We start from the raw sequence: 24147 nt of genomic DNA on the forward strand, positions 1-24147 counted from the left end.
GATTTAGAAGTGCACCTAGATAACATTTTACATATTTTCCCAAATGCCCCCTTACTGGACACACCCTGGGTCTCCTTTCCTTTAGGCTTATTAATTTACTATACCAAAAGTTTGCCAGATGAAGACAAAAGCTGAGAATGCACCATCACTCACCTTACTAATGTGTCTGGCTTACTAAGCTGGTTGTTTGGAATACAGTTCTCCGTTGGATCTTTGTGCATGCTTGGACTTTTACTAGTGCATTTCTTCTTGTCGTTCTTGCTGGATGTGGAGGAAGGGATCGTCCCATTAGACGAGCTGTGGCTCCGAGGAGATGAATTTGCAGTCCCTGTGGTGTTCTTGTAGTTCTTAGAGGAAGTAGTGCACATGTCCTCCTTTAAAAGGTTCTCTGTACTCCCCAAGTCATTATTTAGTCGTTTACTGTTGATATGATTCTCCATATATTCGATCTCCTGTACTTTAGAGTCTGTGGGCTGAAGGATGTTGTTGTTAATCCCCAAATTGTGTCTTTTCACATCCTTGTCTTTGCCCTTTTCTTTATATTCCAGCTCCGGTAATGTGCTGGATATTTTTTTGTTGGATGAGAGTCCATTGTGCTGTAACGGTATTGAAGAATCCATTTCAGGTAAACCTTTGGGGGCTGCAGTATGAAAAAGAGAGAGAGTCATTACCTGGAATGGTAAATCTCTTAAGAGAAAGGACCACATCCATATCAGGACAGTGACATAATAGGGTTTGATTGACAGCACTGGCTTGATAGAGTGAGCCAAGTGGGTGGTAAGGTGCCCTTAAATGTTTGGCCACGCCAAGATGCCCTGGGCGCCTCTACTTGGTTTGGTCATTCTGTCCTGACGCGGACAGTCCCTTCAAGCATGACTGCAGCCACTTCTGACAAGCACTTACCTTCTTCTGCTGCTTCCCTTTCTTGCCTCTGTAACATCTGCTGCTCTGGGGGTAGTGCCTGCTGCAGGAGCTGCATATAAAACTCGTTCTCCTTCTGTACCTCTTTCTGTTTTCTTAACCGCATTTTATAACTGACGTAGCTTTTAAATCCAAAGCCTAAAGTGACTACAGGATATCCGATACTGGGCAAAGACACAAAAACAAGGGTCATACAAACGTGAGATCAATATAATACATACTCATCACTTTCTTAATTTTAGGTATAAAGGAGGAAAAGAAAGATGACCGGTACTTTGGTGCCAAGATTTTTTTTTTATACCAATATACGGATGGTAACAATCCTCCATATCAGGGATCAGCAAGCTCTGGCACTCCAGCTGTTGTGAAACTACAACTCTCAACAATCCCTGGCAGTTGTTCGAAAGCATGTGACTAAGGGTATAGGGAAAGTTGTCGTTTCAAAATAGCTGGCGTGCCGAAGATGGTCACCCCCTGGTCAAGAACAACGTAGAAGATCTTTGTTCTGACTGCATATGGAAATAAAGCAATAGAAAATACACCTCAAAAATAGAAAAAAAGAAAATTAAAAATTTACCAGTGTGCAGCAAATGGACGACAAAGATCTACATGAAAATTCTTCAGATCTTTAAACCTAATTGCTGCTTCAATATAAACAAATAGTATCCACAGCGAGACTGTAGGCAAACAGACGCCTCTTTCTGCAGAGGGAAGAGAAATAATTGGCATTAGTAATAAAGCAATGAACATTGAGGATTGCAATTTTTACAGACAGGAAGGACGGCACCAGTACATGCAAGTGCCATCTACCGCAAAGAAGCTACGTTGTAGAAATAAGCTGGTACAGATTGGGCCACCATTGATCTCCAAAATAAAAGTGGCATTGACATGCTTTTACTGTCGACTAGATGAACGAAACAGGGAAACTTACAAGCAGCATTAAAGACGTAGAGTCATATACACAGATATTCTGTGCTTTCAGATCACTAGTTATACTGAGAACTCACCATTTCTCAGAAACCAGTAAAAGATATTTGTACCCCTTTAAAAGTGTCTTGTCACATCCATCTAGGACATTTATGATACATCCAGCACGAGAATGGGGGCTCATCTTGAGAGTCCAATAATGGACATATCGCCATGCATGTGTGGTGTTCTACATTCACTTCTATAAGAACTCAATAGTTGAGTACGGACATATGCATGAGAAGCAATGCAAAGCTATTATCACCAAAAATCAGACCAAGATGGTGACCCTATAAAACTCATTTAATGTTTACTATGTAGTTCCACAGCAAGTACTACATGCTAATTCTAACATTTCCTTCCAAGAAAAGACAATCGAAAGATTGAACTGCAGTTGTGATATTTTATCCCTACTGGGGCTGGTATAGGACTTTTCATTAGGAAACTTATGCTCAGATATTCTGTGGTCTTGTGGTGTAGTCCCAACATTGGCGTTGACATGCCAGTGTGCCAGCAGACATTCAAACCAAGCACATTTCCATTTATACAAATGCGTTTGTCAGATGATCCGCTGGAAGAACTTTCCGTAATAGTAAAATTAGAAAAGTGACTCAAAAATAAATAAATCTAAGCACATTAGCCTTTTACAGAAAGGAATAAATTCCTCAGTTCTTCTCTATAACACCACTATAGCCTTAGGTTACATACATTAGCAAGAGCATGGTGGCATCCTACTTGTCAGCCGCAAAGCAAAGACTATCAGCTCCAATGAACGTTACTAGAAGCATTTACCCATTTTACCTCTAAGGCTACGTTCACACGTAGCGGAACTCTTGCGGAAGTTACCGCAAGAATTCCAGAATGCCATTCCGCGGGAAAATCGCATTTTAAATTCCTGCGATTTTCCCATGGAAAAACTAGCGATTTGCAAGTGTAATTAGCTTGCAGAATGCTAGCTTTTTCCAAGCTATCTGTAGCATCGCTTGGAGAACTGATTGACAAGGTTGGTCACACTGGTCAAACATAGTGTTTGACCAGTGTGACCAACTTTTTACTACTGATGCTGCTTATGCAGCATCAATAGTAAAAGATAGGATGTAAAAAAAAAATAAATAAATAAATAAAGTCATTCTCACCTTCCGGCGTCCCGTGCAGACTTCCCGCCTCTCTCCACGTTCCCGGCATCTTCCGGTCCTAGTAATCCTTTGCGTGAATGACCGCGAGACGTCACGCTCCCACGAGACCACGACGTCATCGCTGTCATTCTCGCAAAGGATTACTGGGACCGGAAGATGCCGGGAGCATAGAGAGGCGGGAAGGCTGCGCGGGACACCGGAAGGTGAGAACAACAATTTTTTTTATTTTAATTCTATTTTTTTACAGGGATATGGTACCCAGAGCCTGGAGGACAGTCTCCTCTCCTCCAGACCATGGGTACCATCTGCAAATGTTCTCCTTACTTTTCACATGGTGGGCACAGCCACATGCGGAAAGTAAGCAGAACAATGCATTCCTATGAGTGCGGGATCACCGCGATTCCACTAAATTAATGAGCATGCTGCGCTTACCGCGAAGAGATTCCGCTGCAGAAAAAAAAACGCAGCATTAGCACAGCATTGCGGAATCCCATAGAATTGCATGGGATGCCTATTTTTGCGTTTTCGGAGGGTTTTTCGGCGAACTGATAAAAAGTTTTTATTGTCCTAAGTGAGGGCAAAACAGTGATGAGGACGCTCCTATCAAATCCGTTTGCAGGTACTTTGCAATTTTATTTTCAAAACCAGAGAGCCCCATCAGCTTTTTGTATTTTAAAAAGGCAAACAATGTCAAAAATCCACTTTCATTGAATGGACTGGCAGCTTATTTTCATGACACAAAACGTGATCTACTAAAAGCAGAAATTTATAAAAGAAAGACTTCTGGCATACTGGTTGGTGTACTTGTGTGGGCAGCCGCTGTCAGTGCTTGAGGTCACCTGCAGAAAAGTGCTATCATGTGTATGCGCAGATTGATGGGAAAGGGTCAAGCGATTTTTGCCGATCTACCAGAGTGCAGCTTATGATCGAGGGAGAGATGCCGAGCTCTGACTGTCAGCCTTCTTTGTACAAGCTGTCAATCACTGAGGACAGGCAGGAAAACTAATCCTCTCTTAAAAGACTGCTTGTTACTCAGAAAGCCTGCTCCACATCACACAAATATATAGTAAAGCTTCTCTCCTTCCCTTAAGTTTACAGGGTTATTCCCATTTTAGTGAGTAATCAACTATTCACTCTGAGGGCTCAATTACACGAACCGGTAAATTATATTGTACATGGACCAAGGTTATTCAATGAGGCAGTACAGACCTGTGGTTGTGTGAGGGGAAAAAAAAAAAAAAAAAAAAAAAAAATTGTTCTGCACATGGGCAGCAAATGAGAAAAAAAAAAAAAATCATCCCATTTTTCTGGACTGTTTATTTTTAATTAATTTTATATTTTTTTGACGCTTGTGTGACTCTGGCCTAACAGATAACATAATGGGGCAGCGCGCTATAGAACTGCCAGAGATCGAGTACAGCAGTCTGCTAGACAATGGTAAATAACCACAGCTTCATTGCATCGGGACATTGCAGAACCCTGATCTAGGGATCAGTGGTGAACACCTTGGTGGGACCACCAAGCAGTAAATTACTACCTATACCATGGATGAGTAACAATGTGCCAAGAGGAGAATAACCCTTTACGACTTGCTGTGCTCAATTGACCCAAGTGAAAAAAGGTGAAAATAAGGGCCAGCATTCATATGGCAAGTAGCTTGAGCAGTGATCAAACCACATACCATATTTTTCGGACTATAAGACCCACCCAGGTTTTAGAGGTGGAAAATAGGGAAAAATAATATTTGAAGCAAAAAGTGTGATAAAATATTTAACATAAATAACATACTATTATATGGGATGTTATTATATATAATAGTATGTTATGTTGGAAGCTACGGGTAGAAGATGGTGCTGCGGGACCAGTGTGGTGTCTGTAAAGTACTATATGAAGACGCTGGAGGGCGAGTACAAGAATGGGGGCACAGGGCTTATATTTAAAGCACCATTCCAGCACTGAAAAATAACACTGGGCTGCTTTAAGATCCCATGGGAGAACTATAACTCCCAAGCATGTCCTGCAGATCCTATGGCATGCTAGGAGTCATAGTTCCCCACAGGAGAGGCAGAATGATTTTTTGTGTTGTAATTACCAAACTTTTAATTAATTCTTACTTATACAGGCTGTGCTCACATCAGTGCAGGTCCTGCAGCCAGCCACACTAGAAAACCAAAGTATCTCTCTCTTCAGCTTATAGGACCTGTGGAGAGGTAATGAAGGGATGGTGCATCACATGACAGCACAGAGCCCTCCCTCTTATGACCTCACCACAGGTCCTGTAAGAAGAAGCTGCATTGTTTCTAGTGTGGTCTCTGCAGGACTTGTGGTGACATAATGAAGAGGGAGGGCTCTGTGCCATCATGTGATGCTCCAGCCCAACCTCTTCATTACCTCACTACAGGTCCTATAAGGACAGGAGCACTCAGCATCAGCACTGTCAGGCGCTGTGCTGTCAGGTATGCAACTGCGGCGATCTCTCCTGTGGCACCCTGCTTCTGCCGCCATCTTCTCCACTGGACACACAATCGCCCCAGCTGCTGCAGGAATCTGGAGCTGGGGAAACCATGTGGGTCCGCTGTTTTAGTAAAGAAATATTCATTTGCTGCTTCCCACCCACTGCTCAGCGCTGACAGGTGGGCGGAGAAGCAGCTAATGAATATTCTTTCACTTTATGCATCAGGACCACATGGTTTCCCCAGCGTCGGATTCCTGCAGCAGCGACATTTTCCTGCCTCCTGTGAGTGTGATCCCACTCCGCCGCTGCCCCCTCCCCATGTTGCATTCGGATCAAAAGCGCACCCCACATTTTGCTCACAAATTTGAAGGAAAATGGTCTGAAAAATATGGTACTTTATGAATTAGAGGTTTACAAAAATAACATTTGAAAGTCCTCAGTGGTTGATCGCTTTTAATGGTCAACTGAAAAGATGGTAACAAAATAACCACTGAGGGCTCTCAGTTTTAATATTTCTCCATTTACTGGCTAACATGGTACAAAGATATATACCGTATTTTTCCTGTAAAAAAAAAAATAGAGTTTTACAATGGAGTTTATTTATAATGTTCACAATGCATCCCAAAACCTTAGCAATTGGTGGAACAGGTGTGGATTTTGCAGTCAAGCTTTTGCCTGTGCTGCACAACATGATGTCAATGCGAGTAAATCACAGCAATGACAGCGATCACATATCATGAGGGAGGGGAGGGAATGGGGCACAGAGTCCTGAAAAATTAAAGCCCATTGGGCATTCCAGATTTTCTTTTCAGAGAAACCCTGAAAAGGCAAATTAAAAGGAAATAAAATTTAAAGAAAAACATCTTTTAAAAGTACAGGTTGCTTTCCAACCGATCCAGTCGAGGTTGTACCATTTAAAGTCTCCAACATTATGGATCCAGTCAGTGGGCCAGCGCGGGATCCATCACACTGCTCTAAGAACGTTCCTATGAGTCCTGTCTGCCTCCCAGCATTATACAGAAACATCAGCCCAGAAAATGTTCTCTACACTGCTAAAAGGAAGGAACCTTACTCCAATATACAGTGGGGCAAAAAAGTATTTAGTCAGTCAGCAATAGTGCAAGTTCCACCACTTAAAAAGATGAGAGGCGTCTGTAATTTACATCATAGGTAGACCTCAACTATGGGAGACAAACTGAGAAAAAAAAATCCAGAAAATCACATTGTCTGTTTTTTTTCATTTTATTTGCATATTATGGTGGAAAATAAGTATTTGGTCAGAAACAAAATTTCATCTCAATACTTTGTGATATATCCTTTGTTGGCAATGACAGAGGTCAAACGTTTTCTGTAAGTCTTCACAAGGTTGCCACACACTGTTGTTGGTATGTTGGCCCATTCCTCCATGCAGATCTCCTCTAGAGCAGTGATGTTTTTGGCTTTTCGCTTGGCAACACGGACTTTCAACTCCCTCCAAAGGTTTTCTATAGGGTTGAGATCTGGAGACTGGCTAGGCCACTCCAGGACCTTGAAATGCTTCTTACGAAGCCACTCCTTCGTTGCCCTGGCGGTGTGCTTTGGATCATTGTCATGTTGAAAGACCCAGCCACGTTTCATCTTCAATGCCCTTGCTGATGGAAGGAGGTTTGCACTCAAAATCTCACGACACATGGCCCCATTCATTCTTTCATGTACCCGGATCAGTCGTCCTGGCCCCTTTGCAGAGAAACAGCCCCAAAGCATGATGTTTCCACCACCATGCTTTACAGTAGGTATGGTGTTTGATGGCTGCAACTCAGTATTCTTTTTCCTCCAAACACGACAAGTTGTGTTTCTACCAAACAGTTCCAGTTTGGTTTCATCAGACCATAGGACATTCTCCCAAAACTCCTGTGGATCATCCAGATGCTCTCTAGCAAACTTCAGACGGGCCCGGACATGTACAGGCTTAAGCAGTGGGACACGTCTGGCACTGCAGGATCTGAGTCCATGGTGGTGTAGTGTGTTACTTATGGTAGGCCTTGTTACATTGGTCCCAGCTCTCTGCAGTTCATTCACTAGGTCCCCCCGCGTGGTTCTGGGATTTTTGCTCACCGTTCTTGTGATCATTCTGACCCCACGGGGTGGGATTTTGCGTGGAGCACCAGATCGAGGGAGATTATCAGTGGTCTTGTATGTCTTCCATTTTCTAATTATTGCTCCCACAGTTGATTTCTTCACTCCAAGCTGGATGGCTATTGCAGATTCAGTCTTCCCAGCCTGGTACAGGGCTACAATTTTGTTTCTGGTGTCCTTTGACAGCTCTTTGGTCTTCACCATAGTGGAGTTTGGAGTCAGACTGTTTGAGGGTGTGCACAGGTGTCTTTTTATACTGATAACAAGTTTAAACAGGTGCCATTACTACAGGTAATGAGTGGAGGAAAGAGGAGACTCTTAAAGAAGAAGTTACAGGTCTGTGAGAGCCAGAAATCTTGATTGCTTGTTTCTGACCAAATACTTATTTTCCACCATAATATGCAAATAAAATGAAAAAAAAAAAACAGACAATGTGATTTTCTGGATTTTTTTTTCTCAGTTTGTCTCCCATAGTTGAGGTCTACCTATGATGTAAATTACAGACGCCTCTCATCTTTTTAAGTGGTGGAACTTGCACTATTGCTGACTGACTAAATACTTTTTTGCCCCACTGTATGTGTGCAGAACTACACAAAACATGCAGGCAAGTGTACATTAATGCCAACTTAAAACAAAACTTACCTGTGTGCCACACATATTGTACCCAAACATAGGTACTAGCTGCAAAAAATAGCCATTGCACTGGTATAAATAGGAGACAGATTATATCTGACGTGAATGCTACACACACAAAAAATACTGAGAAGGCCTGAAACAAGAACAGAACAGAGGAGCAGTTAGATCCAGGAAAAACAGACAATGGGTAGAGAAATTGGATTAGAACATTTAGCAATTATCCCACAAGCCACAATAACAATCCCGATTACTTTAAAGCTATTTGCTGTACCCATTTTATCATCCCAGACTTCAAAATTGTACTTCTGAATGAGCGCTTAGGTCAAACACTTGGAAAGATGAAGGTGCTGCTCATACTTGGGCTCTGGTTACTGCTATAAAAGAGTCAGGTATGCCGAATCAGCCTTCGGCCATGTGCACACCATCACTATTTGGTCAGTATTTACATCAGCAGTTGTAAGCCAAAACCAGGAGTGGGTGATAAATCCAGAAGTGGTGACGTGTTTTATATTTTTCCTGTGATCGTCCCAATCCTGATTTTGGCTTCTAAATACTGATGTAAAAAACTCAAACACTGAACGTGTGACCTAACACACATACTGGTTTATGAAAAGGAGGTGGTGGATCTGTGATACTTCATGCTGCCAAAAATACAGGAAATATGAACCAAATGGCAAAACAAGCAAGTGTGAAAAAAGCCTTAGGGTAAGTGCACATGGTGCAGATTGCTGTGCGGATCCGCCAGAGAATACAGTACAATGTTATCCTATGAGAGGGAGGGGGGGAAAAAAAAAAAAAAAAAAAAACAACACGCTGTGCACATGCTGCGGAAAAATCAGCGCAGAAACGCAGTGGTTTATTTTCGGCAGCATGTCAACTCTTTGTGCAGATTCCGCAGCGTTTTTACACCCATTCCATTATAGGAATCCGCAGGTGTAAAAATGCTGCCAAATCCGCAGTAAATGCGCCGGTAAAAAGGCAGGCATTTTGACCTGCGGATTCTGCCAAAAATAGTAGATTCTGAGTGGAAAATTCCACACAGCAAAAAAAGGCAGTAAAATACAAATAATCAGTGCTGGCTACATAGCCACCGACTATTAATAGGTGCCTTATTTTCTAATGACACATTCCCTTTAAAGCAAAGAGGCAAGACAACACCTTGGACAAAAATGATCTATGAATCCATGTGCCAGCATCTAGCAGTTTGGAGAAGGACTCTGGTGCATGCCTGGAAAATGCTTACAGCTCAAACAGAAGTGGCAAATGTAACTTACAGGGGTTTTCCCACAAACAAAAGTTAATTATAATTAACAGGCCTTGGAATAATAATAATTTCTACATTCAGATGTCTTTAAATAAAGTGTTCCTATGCCAAGATAATCTTATAAATGTGCCCCTGCTGTGTACTGTGTAATGGATGTGTCTGACCATACAGGAACATGGTCTGCTCATACCACAGCTGGGGGTGGGGGGGAAAAAAAAAAAAAAAAAAAAAAAAAAAAAAAAAGTATATAGACATTACAGCATGGGATCACAAGTGATTCTTTGAAGTAAAATTGTTTAAAAACAGGCAGGGAAATGTTTTATTTCACAGAAAGACTCAGCTGTGTCCCATGCAGTAATGTTTGCATATTCTCTATTGCTTCCTCCCCTGTCCAGGGGCTGTGGTATGACCAGAGCATGTCCCTCTATGATCAGACACAGCCATTACACAGTACACAGCAGGGGCACATGTATAAGATTATCTCAGCACAGGAACAATTTATTTAAGACACATTCAATTGTGGAAATTATTATTCCAAGGTCTGTTGATAAACCCCTTTCCGACATTGGGTGTATATTTATGCCGATGTCGGACTCCATCCCTTTGATGTGAGCTCCAGCAGTGAGCCCACATCTTTACCGGGACACGTCAGCTGTTTTGAACAGCGGACATGTGCCTGCAAAAGCCGCAGGTGGAATCACGATCCACCCGCAGTATTAACTAGTTAAATGCTGCTGTCAAAAACCGACAGCAGCATTTAACTCAAGCTTCCGTCCATCGGTGACCCACGTCACGTGATCTCGGGTCACCGGTTTGCTGGCATGACCGCCAGAGGTCTCCTGGAGACCTCTATTGTTAGTGCCGTCTTGCTGAGAGACTATGGAAGCATGCCAAAAGTTTAAAAAAAAAAAAAAAATTAGGTGTATCCATATAAATGGCCCACCCTGTATATTAGGTTGGGCATTATTCTTGGAAAGTGGATTGGTCGTCGTGGGCCATTTGAATGGCCACCAAGGTCTCTTGATCTGACCCCCTTAAGGCCCCGTCACACTAAGCGACTTACCAGCGATCCCGACACCGATATGAAGGTGTCAGGATCGCTGGTAAATCGCTATGTGATCGCTGGTGAGCTGTCACAGACAGCTTCACCAGCGATCAGCACAGCGATGCCGAGCGCCCGGCATCGCTGGCCATCCTGTAAAAAATAGAATCAAAATAAAAAATATAGTTATTCTCACCTTCCGATGTCGCGTTCAGCCATCCTGCCTCTCTCCACGCTCCGGTCCCAGTGATCCTTTGCGAGAATGACCGCGAGATGTCACAGTCTCGCGGGATAACAAAGTCTCGCGGTCATTCGTGCAAAGGATCACTGGGACCGGAGCGTGGAGAGAGGCGGGATGGCTGAACGCGACGTCGGAAGGTGAGAATAACTATATTTTTTATTTTTATAATTATTTTTTACACCTGATCGCTGGTCTCCTGCCCGTCACACGCAGCGATGCGTGCTGGCCAGCGGGAGACCAGCGACCAAAGAAATGTCCAGAGATTTCTTCCAGCGATCAGCGATACCGGCAGGGGGGCCGCTCGCTGATCGCTGTCACACACAGCGATCTCGCTGGTGAGATCGCTGTTACGTCACAAAAGTTGTGACTCAGCAGCGATCTCGCTACCGAGATTGCTTAGTGAGACGGGGCCTTTAGACTTATCTTTGAGGTCATCTGAAGGCAATTGTCTATGCTGTGAAGATATGAGATGTGCAGCATCTGAAACAATGGATACTGGAAGCCTGTGCTAGCATTTCTTCTGCGGTGTTGCCATCAGTGTGTCAAGAGTGGGAGAAGAGGGTTGCATTGACAATCCAACACAATGGGCAGCACTTTGAACACATTTTATAAGTGGTCATAAACTTGTAAATAACTCATGAAAGAATAAAGTTACGTTAAAACCAAGCACACCATTGTTTTTCTTGTGAAATTCTCAATAAGTTTAATGTATCACATGACCCTCTACCCATTGGAAGAAATAAAGTTAGCTCCAAAATGACCACCATGGTCACCGCCCATCTTGAAAAGTTCCCCCCTCCCATATACTAATGCGCCACAAACAGGAAGTTGATATCACCGACCATTCCCATTTTATTTAGGTGTATCCATATAAATGGCCCACCCTGTATTTCTAGGTGAATGGGCAATAAGAATTCATGTAGCACCATACCCCACCCTGCTCAACAATCAAATGATTATTTTGATGACGGTATATGCTCTAAAAGTTTGTGGGCATTGCAAAAAAACAAAGATACATACCCACACTGTGCAAAACGCAGCCATAGAGATCATAACTAAGTTTATATACACTGCATCATAAGATTATATTCAGTGAATAAACTCCTAAAAGTGATTGGCCAGGATTAGAAAAAAATGTGGCCGCCTTCTATCAGAAACAGCAACACCCATAGGTTTTGTTTGGCCATGCGACCCAGCCCTATGGAAGGTAATGGAGTTGAGCGGCCACACAACCCACAAGTTTTTCTATAGGCCACGTGCACACGCTCATTATTTTACATCAGTATTATACGAGTAATAAATATAGAAGTGGTGACTTGTTTCTAGCACCCACTCCAGTAATGACGCACTTCCCACCAGAGCGTGTGAAACCCCTCTGTCCTAGATTGGCAGCAGGATTCAACTGGTTAACAGCCAAGGGTGGATTGGAGCTTGGGCTGTTAAAGGCACATGGCATGAAATCAACAGTCATGTGCAGGGAGGCTGCTGTCTGGGACACAACATATGACAAAAACACGTCATACGTGGTGAAAGGGTCATCCTGAAAATAGCATATGATCTGCAGGCTAGATGGTATAGATCAGACATACATTTCTGTGAGTAACATTTCAGTAACACAACTTTTATGTATTGGAATCTCTTGTGTTTCTATGCATGCGATTCCAGTGGGCAGTACTATTCATTGATTGACAGGCCTTCCTATATGACTGCATGCAGGAAGAGCTGTCAGTCACTAAAAGCTCATACAAACACCATGGATATTAATGAATAAAATAAAAAAGTAATGCTAGTTTCACATTAGCGCTTACGGCCGCAGCGTCTGGCAGCGCACGGCTAAGCCCCGCCCCCTGCCACGCCTCCGCCATAGCTCCGCCTACGTCCCCATGACGCTGCATGCGTCCTACGTCCCCTATCTTTAGCACTGGGGACGCAGGCCGTGCGCATTATGCGTTTGGTGGCGCATGCGTCCTTTTGACACTGCGCCGACCAGCGCCAAACGCAACAGGTTGCAATTTGGTGCGCTCAGAGCAGCGTCAAAAGGACGCATGCGCCGCCAAACGCATACTGCATACGGCCTGCGTCCCAAGTGCTAAAGATAGGGGACGCAGGACGCATGCAGCGTCATGCGTCCGTAGGCGGAGCAGGGGGCGGGGCTTAGCTGCGGCCGTGCACGCTAATGTGAAACTAGCCTTATACTGAATCTTTTCCAACAAACCTACATCATTCTGCTCAGCATCTTCTCTATAATCTGCTGTCCACTGACCAGACTGCATGTACAGTTTGTCAGGTTCCTTTTAAATTGTCTAACAAGTTTTATAGCCAAAACCAATTAACTTCATGGAAATCAGCAGATTACAGTCTCACTGAAACCCTGTCTAAGGGCCCCGTCACACAGAGTCACAAGTTTTGTGACAACAGCGATCAGCGACCGGCCCCCCTGCCGGTATCGCTTATCGCTGCAAGATTCCTCTGGACATTTTTTCGTCGCTGATCTCCCGCTGGCCAGCACGCATCGCTGCGCGTGACAGGCGGGAGACCAGCGATCAGCTGGTAACTAACGTACACATCGGGTATCCAAGGGACGCGCATCCCTTGGATACCCGATGTGTACGTTAGTTACCAGCGAGTTACAGGTGCTGCCGTCGCATCACGCTGGGGACCTGGAGCCCGCGAAGTGTGTACCTTAATTGCCGCCGCTGCACGCTGGGGACCAGGAGGCAGCAGGACGCCGCCAGGAGAGGCCGGGGATACAGGCGCGCACCTCTGCTGGTGGAGGACTGGAACAGCAGGCACACTTGTCCGCTGCTCCCGGGCTCGCTCCTCACCTCGGTGCCCTGATCGCTGGTGAAGCTGTCTGTGTGACAGCTCACCAGTGATCACATAGAGACTTACCAGTGATCCTGACACGTTGATATCGTTGTCGGGATCGCTCATAAGTCGCTATGTGTGACTCCAGCTTAAGAAGCTGTATATTCGGGTAAGAAGAGCACCCGTGGTCAGCTTGTCCATTGCAGTCCAATTACAGAATGTAAAATGCAGCTAAAAGATATTAAGTATCATGGCTTGTTGGGACCCCAGCCCTTAGTCCCACAATGTATTATTTTCTGATATTTTAAAGGCACGCACTCTTCAAAAATAAAAATTAAACAATGACTGCCTTCATTATCCTATATTAGAATTAAAACTGAAAAATACATAAAGAAATTCTCTATTCCAGGAAATCAGCCATGACTTATCTATTCCTGCTTGCAATCGCAGCAATGACTTTAGGACATAAAGGCCAACAGGCTGCAGCAGGAGCCTCTCCCTCCTCTGAAATGTCTACAACAGGACAAAATTATAATTAGGCCCTGCCCTGTTAGATTCAGCCGTGTGTTGTCGGTGGGATTCCTACAAGCCCATTTGCTACAGAGACAAAGTCCTAAGGCCTGACAGAGTGGAAGTTTCTCTTTACATTTATTATTCATTTCTCGATTTTGCATTACTGCAGAGTATAGCGCTTTCCCCACAAAGTACTTTAAGAACTTTCAAAATCGGACAGGATAAAAAGTTCACACAGCATCATATACATACCAAGCCTTGGTATCTGAACGAGTCATATACACTTCTGATGAACAGCCAGAATGGCCACAGGTATTCAAAGCGAAACTCCAGTACAAAGTCTGCCAGCAACACGAGCGCCCAGACCACAAGGAACTTCAGATACAGGAAGGTACTGCAAGACAAGAAACAGATCAGCCATTACAGTTTCCCAATCCCAGCTTCATCAGACGCAAGACCCAGTTTCCAGACACCAGGGCTTAGGTCGCCTCACATATATCCTAGAAATAGAACCTTTAAATGCACACTTGGATACAATAGTTTTTTTTACAAATACATTTTTTTGGCTTATGCATATCTCAGAATGGCACTCAAAGGGGTTTTGACCCCAGGGATGAAAAGGGAAAACAAAAACATGTAGCGAACACCAACCGTTGGTCACCTCTTCCACAGCGGTCAGCACATAACCAATGTGGCTAATTACATGGTGATCACCCCAGTGAACATGGCCAGCAGGGCAGAGGAGTGGTGAGGGATCATAAGTATAGGATCCTTTAACAACACATAGTCCCTATGTACACTTATAGACAACCCCATTCAACATTATGCATGCAAGAGAAGAACGGAGTAACCAGGTGAATGAAGTAAAAACATTTTTCAATCTTTATTCAAGTAGGTAGAAAAACATAGTATCAAAAACATGGTTAATAACATGACAACACCACAGGGTAGACACAGCTAAACCCAGGGCAACACCCACTGCCCAAATACCTTATATACCAAAGGATACATGCGGTGTGTAAATAAATGTATAAATAGCAAGTGCAATTAGAACCAACAAGTCTCCTAAAAGCAATGCCCAGAAGAGCCGTAAGGTATAGATAGCGATCACGTAGAGGAAACATGTATAGTCGTAGTATCTTACCAAGGTGTGGGCAGGAGCGGGGTAACCCCAGAGCCAGGTAAGGGAAAGTCCGACGCACGTTTCGCGTGTAAACACCACGCTTTCTCTTCCCTTGCGCGTTTCGCGTGTAAACACCACGCTTTCTCAAGGGAAGAGAAAGCGTGGTGTTTACACGCGAAACGCGAGTCGGGCTTTCCCTCACCTAGCTCTGGGGTTACCCCGCTCCTGCCCACACCTTGGTAAGATACTACGACTATACATGTTTCCTCTACGTGATCGCTATCTATCTATACCTTACGGCTCTTCTGGGCATTGCTTTTAGGAGACTTGTTGGTTCTAATTGCACTTGCTATTTATACATTTATTTACACAACGCATGTATCCTTGGGTATATAAGGTATTTGGGCAGTGGGTGTTGCCCTGGGTTTAGCTGTGTCTACCCTGTGGTGTTGTCATGTTATTAACCATGTTTTTGATACTATGTTTTTCTACCTACTTGAATAAAGATTGAAAAATGTTTTTACTTCATTCACCTGGTTACGCCGTTCTTCTCTTGCATGCATAATTTTTGGAGTGGGTGTTTCTTTTTCTAGAGGGAGCACATTTTATCACCCTTGCTGTGACACTAAGGATGTCACTGAGGTATTTGTGTATAATACCCATTCAACATTACTTGGGTCCTACGGGTAGATAGGATTGTAGTTAAAAAAAAAAAAAAAAAAATAATATGCCACGTATGAGACTAATCTAGGAAGGGGAGTGAATGATGGCTGTAACTTTTGGATGTTCATGTCATGTTGCCATCAGCAACCGTCCATAACTTGCACACCTTTATAGAAAAGAAGCTCTATCCGACAGTTTTCACTCATCGCTCACATAGTGCCAACCACTCCTGCACCCTCCCTTGACATCCGTAGTGCCAGTAGGAATAGTTTGCATTTGTACAGGAGACTGGTAACGCGTCCTGTTTTGAATGGAAACCTGAAGTTGCGAGAAAGGGATACAAATCCCACATACTTTGTGTATGTCATTGTCTATCCTGGAACGGAAGATATGATTTTTCCAGCTCATTACCTCATTCTAAAAAGGCAAATACGAAGGTTAAGCAGAGATTTAATGACATGTGTGTTCAGCAACCTGCATATTCGGCCGTTCCCAAATTCTGTCACTGACGTGCACTGGCCATACTCGTACAATTATACCGGCATCCATTGTAAACCAGCATGCATGTATATTTCAATGCGGAGAGAGGGGGAAGGTATCAGCCAGATGCAGCAGCTCCCTTCTTGTTATACACCTTATATTGTGAGATCAGCTTCTATTAAAGTGAATAGGAGCTGATCCTACAGCTTTTAGCAGCAGCTGCTACACATAGAATGGAGCTCAATTCAAGGTTTACAGCCATACGTAGCCCCGGCTAACAGCGGTGGTCCAGCACCCACACCAATCCGATATTGATGCGCTAGCCCAAGAAAAGATCATCAACATCATATGCCTGGACACCTTTAATGTTTGCGATGGATAATAGAACAGGTATTAATAGTTCATTTCATCTCCAAAAGCTTCAATATATAAAAGTTATTTTTGTCAACAAGGAAGAGGCTGGGAGGGGAGTTCGAAAATGAATTGAATCCAGCAGGCTATGAACATCAGAATTGGTGCCTAGTTAAACCAGAATGGATACAAACTTGCTGACAGTACATGAAACACTTCCACACATCTCCATGAACAAGCCGCATCTCCTTGCCAAATGGAAACAGCCAGAGGTAAAGCGGCTGCCAAGAGCGGTACACATGCGGGTCAGCAGAACACAGCAGTCCACATGCTACAGAAGGAACACACTGTGGCTCAGCTAATCTCCAGCAACACAAGGCAGAATATAAGACCCAAGGGTTTATCTCTGCACTATATATAATGCAGGTACATGACATTTTAAGAAGTTACATTTTCTTATACCATTAGTTTTATTGTAATGTGCGCTAAAGTCCTTTATTAAGTGGTACATGCAACTTAATTTTGTTCATTTGCCATAAAACAAAATATCACGAAACAATCACTGACCTCAGGGAGACCAGTCAAAGAAAACACTGTGGCAGCCGGAAAAGGCGCTCAATCAATGAAATCCTAGGTGCAATGCTCCCTAGCTCCATGGACTTTATTTGCATATTTGTATTTCCCAGGGAGCAATGCACCTAGGATTTCACTGCTTGAGCGCCTTTGCCAGCTGCCGCAGTGTTTTCTTTGACTGGTCTCCCTGAGGTCAGTGATTGTTTCGTGATGTTGGTCTACTAGGCATTGCTCCCACCTAGCCAGAATCCTACTCCACACTGATGAGGGGCAACACCCCGAAACAGCTGTCTGTGGATGGATACCTGGCCTTGGTATTTCCCTTGTCACATCTGTAAACTCGTAAAGAGCTGGATATTGACTTAAAGGGCCACTTAACATGGTGGTAATGGTGGTTTCCAAAAGGAGCCACCTCTTGGCTGGGTCCTTCCCTGGAGGAAGATCTGGCTAGTCCCGTGTTTGAGACTCTTAAATGAGGCTCCACGGACTTTATTTGCATATTTATAAAACAAAACATGGCATAAAGAAAAAAAAACAAAAAACAAAAAAAAACAAACAGGAGCAGCTGACCAATTTACAAGACTTCATCTTGCAGCCTATATCAGGCTGCTGTCAGGTTTCCCTTTAATAAGCAGTAGATTGCAAACGCTAGCCAACGATATCCATCTATGGCGGTAGGGAGAACCTTTTAAGAACACCCTCTTGCATACTTTGGATCACTATTTCTATGCTGAAACCAGGAGTAGAAGCCACAAAGAACACAGCATAGAAAGATTTTTGCCTCTTCTGTGATTAGGACCCACTCCTGGAAACCCTAAATCAAAAATAGGAAAATAAAATATATTACAAAGTAGGTCACCGCATCACCAGGAACAAATATTGATTGAATAACCTAAAGCAAACAGAAAAATAAATAAAAAAGAATAACTGTTAAAACTGCATGTACTGAGGAAAAAAAATAGTCATGATGAACTGGGTAAAGAAGCCCTCCTCCCATCAAAGCATTGCAGTCATCATATTATATAGCACTGTGTACTTACAATTGCTCATTTTGCCTTTCTAACCAAATTCTCCTCTTTTCTTTGCTCTAGGTAGAAACAGGAAGTCTCTTGTCCCTGCAGAAATCATTCCCCTCCACCTCCTGACCTGGCTGCTCTTCCCTCCCCAACGCCAGTGACTTTTGCAGTGACTGATGACTCATGCAGGGAAAATTGACCTGTTTCTCCATAGAGCTGAGGCTAGTTTCACACTAGCGTTTATTCCACGCAGCGCACGGCGCCGCTAAGCCCCGCCCCCTGCAGGCTCCCTGCCCGCCCCATCTGGTCATCGCGGCCTATCGCGCATGCGATCTGCGCACCCCATCTTTAGCATAGGGTGCGCAGATCGTGCGCTAGTAAGATTTTAGCGTGCGCTGCGCACTTTTGAAGCTGTGCCCGTGTGCGCCGAATGCAGCATGTTGCATTTCGGCGCACATTCAAAAGTGCGCAGCGCATGCTAAAATCTTACTAGTGCACGATCTGCGCACCCTATGCTAAAGATAGGGTGCGAAGATCACATGCGTCCATGTGCGATAGTAGGCGGCGCCGTGTGGAATAAACGCTAGTGTGAAACTAGCCTTAGAAGGGGATTCAACTACTCAGTTAATCATGTGATGCCATATACCTAATGGAAAACCAAAGAATTAAGTGGGTAGAAAGGCAAAATTTAGCAATTGTAATTACAGTGCTATATAATATGTTGACTGCAATATATTAGGACAATAAAAACTTTGATATGAGGAGAGCTTCTTTAATGTGGGGAGAGTACAGCGTAAACCCAAAATGGAACACCCAGAAAGCATTAGTTGGGCGCTGTACAAATCTGAATTTATATTGGCGCAAGACATTGGATAGACTTCTTGACAAAAGGGAGAAAATACCTTAACCAGAATATTCTGGCTGGAGCAGTTTGCGGACATTTTACATAATACATTAAGAGCAGACATTCTTTCCAACCAAGCAATATGGAAGCAGAGGAGCAGCCGGAGCCACAGTCTAGTTGCGGCTTCCACCAGGTTTTACAGCCCCTGTTCATTCTGTACCTGAACTACAAAATATTTATCAATGTAATTATGTGTTAAGGTATGAGAACGCTGGAAACATTGCTTTTCATCATTCATATTTATCATCTGCCTCTGACAGCAACATCGTGTACATTTTTATTTCGGCAAGACAATAACTCTGGGCCCCTGATTTACAGAAGGTTTCCATCCGGCTGAAGATTACTCCAGGAACATTTTGACGTAGTGCCAACGCTGTGGCAGAATTCTTAATCGGCGTATACCCTCTTAAGGAATGCAGTGCAAGGCACCCAGATGGCGAGCCGGTATGAGATGTGCTCCACTGCACAGTACAGAATGGGATGGAGCGTTCAAAGACTTACTGACTATATCCTCCGGCATAAGGCTCCGGACGTATGCCACGATACAGGTAGAAAAATGGCATTTTATGCTCAATGTCTGTAGTTGTGAAAAAACATACCAAGCACTATAATTTTTTCGGGTGGCACACTGTACAGAAAAGCATTTTCCTAAAAATCTATACCAACAAGAATGGAGCACTGTGGATACATTATTTATACACCTGAAGCTCTTCCTATGCCTAACAGATCCTCTACCCTCATGAGGATACGCACCTCTTCTATACTGGTTTAGAGCTCATTTTCAGTAATGGTCAGGCTGAGCTGTCATGTTGAGAGCTCACCATCTGCTCGGGTTGACAGCCATTTAGGAACAAGAAACATACTAATGGCTTCCGTCTTCACTCTACAAGCTTATGTCCACGAGTTCTAACACAACTACAGTAATATATATGGAAATTCTAGAAATGATGAGGCAGCAATCCAGGCTTCAGTGAGAAGACTGGATCCTCTATTCACCCAAGTAGCTAATATCTTGCTACAACAGTAAAAGTAATGACTGAAATTGAACCATTTGTCTTATTACTGTTGCAGTGAGGGGTGTGAACACTACACCCCATTTACCAAGGTGCTGACCTGTGGATTTCCACCATTTGGTTCTATAGGTGAAACAAGTGTCGATCAGTAAACAAAAAATAATTGCATTGCAAAGTCTGAAACTTTGCTTGCAGTTGAAGCTGATTTGTGCAGGTGCCAGATGCCCACTGATCCAAGAAAGCCATTCTTGAAAAAAGTCATGCCAGTCAATGATATTATGAGGTCACCGATTTTTAAGATATTACCATTACTACCGACTGCTCAAGGTCGCCACATACCATAGACTAATTATAAGCTGAACCTGCCAAATATTGATGGGTTCAACCAACAGTCAAAAGTGTATGGGGGCCACCGACATGATTGATGGGGGAGATAAGGATCCGATAGGTCTGATTATTTTGCCTTCATACAGACAAGCCGCCACCCAGGTTGTCTGGCAGTGGCTCTCATGGAAGACATAAGAGCACTTTGTGGAGCGAGAGCTCCTCTGTATGGGGAGGCAGGCAGAGCTAACTGGCGGCCAAATGATCGCCACACCATCATTTGGCCGACAGGCATCTAAAGTGGAAGGGAAGCTGTACAAAGGGCACATTAAGGTAGTCAGAAATTAATATTCTTGCATAGTACAGCTACAGTACACATGCAAGATTCGTAATCTGTACACACCTTTCTTATACTGACATAATGCCATCTCTAATGTAAATGGATCAACAAGGAACTGAGGTGGTTACAACAGAATCCTCAAGCCTGTGATTGAATCATTAAACTGGAGTGCTGGTTCCTCCATTCTCCTGGTACCATAACTGGAGACAAGGGGCAGGTAGCCTCTCCTCACCTAAAACTGCTGATAACAGAACATAGATACCGTTTGTAACATGTATGAAATTAGCTGTATGTATATAAACAAAATGAGAAGACCAATAAAGCTACCATGTAAGGCAAACTGTTCAGAAAGCCAATAAACTGGCTCTCTGCTCTCCCAAGGACCTTGCCTCATCATTTCATGAATCCTAAGATAATAAACATGGCCAAGATACATCACATTCCTTCTAACAAATCTTTTGGCCAAGCCTTGTTATATGGCAAAACGTGGTGATTAGTGATGAGCGCGTATACTCGTTGCTCAGGTGGTCGCCGAGTATTTTGGCGTGCTCTGAGATTGAGCTTTCGTCGTCTCAGCTGCATGAATTGTGGCTACTGCTGGACAGGCTGAATACATGTGGGGATTGCCTGTTTGTTAGGGAATTCCCACACGAATTCAGGCTGTCTAGCAGCTGTAAATCATGCAGCTGAGGCGATGAAAACTAAATCTCCGAGCACATCCAAATACTCGGAGACCACCCGAGCAACAAGTATACTCGCTCATAACTAGTGGTGATCCATATGTAGGTCAATAGTGCCAAGTCTCCCATCACAGAAAAGTTTCTGACTTCACTTTCCAAAGAAGCGCTAAAACTGACAGGCAGCGAACATCACTTTCCTCAACATTTCTAGGGGATAATTGTATATATTAGAATGCATGATGTGAGCAGCAAAGCAGACATGTCTCACATAACCAATACTTCTGCATTAGAAGACCAGCTGCCATTTACACTAATACAGACAAAGTGGAGCAGTGGTCCACAACAGACAAAACCTGGAGCGTCTTCTTATAACTACATTATACAGTTCCACTATTCTTCCTCTGTGAAACGAACTGCGTTTCTAGTTCGGGGCGGGGGGGGCGTCCCTTCCCCCTGTGACACTTTCCAATCACTGCTAAGTGTCATCAGGGACACACCCCTTTGGAAAAGGAAATAGCAACACCCACTTGTTAGTATTTAAAAAATTTCTAAGAGGTATAACAGCTGAACGACACAATGCAGCGTTCTAAGACTTGTTATTTTCTGGAGAATTCCAGTAATTACTATTACACAGGCCAGTGATGACCGCTCAGACCCTTTATTCCATCACTCCAACCCCAAACTATTCTTTAATTATATAAACAGTAAAATGATTAAAATTGATGGTGTCGGCCCTTTAAAGAACAATGAGGGTGAAATCAGAGAGCGATGTGGGAAAAGCAAATGTTTTAAATACTTTTTTCTCAACAGTGTTCACACAGGAAAAGTACAGTCATATGGTAAAGTTTGGGCTCCCCTATTAATGTTAACCTTTTTTCTTTATAACAATTTTGGTTTTTGCAACAGCTATTTCAGTTTCATATATCTAATAACTAATGGACTCAGTTATATTTCTGGATTCAAATGAGGTTTATTGTGCTAACAGAAAATGTGCAATCTGCATTTAAACAAAATTTGACCGGTGCAAAAGTATGGGCACCTCAACATAAAAGTGACAATAATATTTCATAGATCCTCCTTTTGCAAAAATAACAGCCTCTAGTCGCTTCCTGTAGCTATTAATAAGTTCCTGGATCCTGGATGAAGGTATTTGTGACCATTCCTGTTTACAAAACAATTCCCGTTCAGTTAAGTTTGATGGTCGCCGAGCATGGACAGCCCGCTTCAAATCATCCTACAGATGTTCAATGATATTCAGGTCTGGGGACTGGGATGGCCATTCCAGAACATTGTAATTGTTCCTCTGCATGAATGCCTGAGTAGATTTGGAGCGGTGTTTTGGATCATTGTGTTGCTGAAATATCCATCCCCTGCGTAACTTCAACTTCGTCACTGATTCTTGCACATTATTGTCAAGAATCTGCTGATAATGAGTTGAATCCATGCGACCCTCAACTTTAACAAGATTCCCAGTGCCGGCATTGGCCACACAGCCCCAAAGCATGATGGAACCTCCACCAAATTTTACTGTGGGTAGCAAGTGTTTTTCTTGGAATGCTGTGTTTTTTAGCCTCCATGCATAACGCCTTTTTGTATGACCAAACAACTCAATCTTTGTTTCATCAGTCCACAGGACCTTCTTCCAAAATGTAACTGGCTTGTCCAAATGTGCTTTTGCATACCTCAGGCGACTGTTTGTGGCGTGCTTGCAGAAACTGCTTCTTTCGCATCACTCTCCCATACAGCTTCTCCTTGTGCAAATTGTTGACCGATGCACAGTGACACCATCTGCAGCAAGATGATGCTGCAGGTCTTTGGAAGTGGTCTGTGGATTGCCCTTGACTGTTCTCACCATTCTTCTTCTCTGCCTTTCTGATATTTTTCTTGGCCTGCCACTTCTGGGCTTAACAAGAACTGTACCTGTGTTCTTCCATTTCCTTACTATGTTCCTCACAGTGGAAACGGACAGGTTAAATCTCGAGTCAACTTTTTGTATCCTTCCCCTGAAAAGCTATGTTGAATAATCTTTGTTTTCAGATCATTTGAGAGTTGTTTTGAGGAGCCCATGATGCCATTCTTCATAGGAGAATCAAATAGGAGAACTACTTGCAAGTGGCCACCTTAAATACCTTTTCCCATGATTTGATACACCTGGCTATGAAGTTCAAAGCTCAATGAGGTTACAAAACCAATTTAGTGCTTCAGGAAGTCAGTAAAAAGTAGTTAGGAGTGTTCAAATCAAGAAAATGCTAAGGGTGCCCATACTTTTGCACCAGTCAAATTTTGTTTAAATGCAGATTGCACATTTTCTGTTAGTACAATAAACCTAATTTGAATCCAGAAATATAACTGAGTCCATCAGTTATTAGATATATGAAACTGAAATAGCTGTTGCAAAAACCAAAATTGTTATAAAGAAAAAAGGTTAACATTAATAGGGGTGCGTGCCCAAACTTTAACATATGACTGTATTTGCCAGGGGAAATGCAGAGTGATAATGTAAACTCCCCATTAAGTATTACCTGCCTAACCCAGGAAGAAGTGCAGAACCGCCTTAGTAAAATTGACAAATCACCAGGCCCT

The 24147-nt window shown here is 43.3% G+C and overlaps 1 protein-coding gene across 1 annotated transcript in view; it reads right to left on the reverse strand.

Moving 5' to 3' along the window:
- Positions 1-24147, reverse strand: part of MACO1 (macoilin 1) — a 69708-nt gene that overhangs the window by 37342 nt on the left and 8219 nt on the right. Inside the window, exons 2-6 of the mRNA XM_073572284.1 lie at positions 14350-14491; positions 8236-8362; positions 1499-1622; positions 904-1085; positions 154-640 (exon numbers count right to left, since the gene is read on the reverse strand). Coding sequence (XP_073428385.1) covers positions 154-640; positions 904-1085; positions 1499-1622; positions 8236-8362; positions 14350-14491 — 1062 coding nt within the window. The remainder of the gene's footprint in view (positions 1-153; positions 641-903; positions 1086-1498; positions 1623-8235; positions 8363-14349; positions 14492-24147) is intronic.

This window comes from Dendrobates tinctorius, unplaced genomic scaffold (genome assembly GCF_039654945.1).
Source record: "Dendrobates tinctorius isolate UK_male_01 unplaced genomic scaffold, ASM3965494v1 ptg000007l, whole genome shotgun sequence".
Lineage (NCBI taxonomy): Eukaryota > Metazoa > Chordata > Amphibia > Anura > Dendrobatidae > Dendrobates > Dendrobates tinctorius.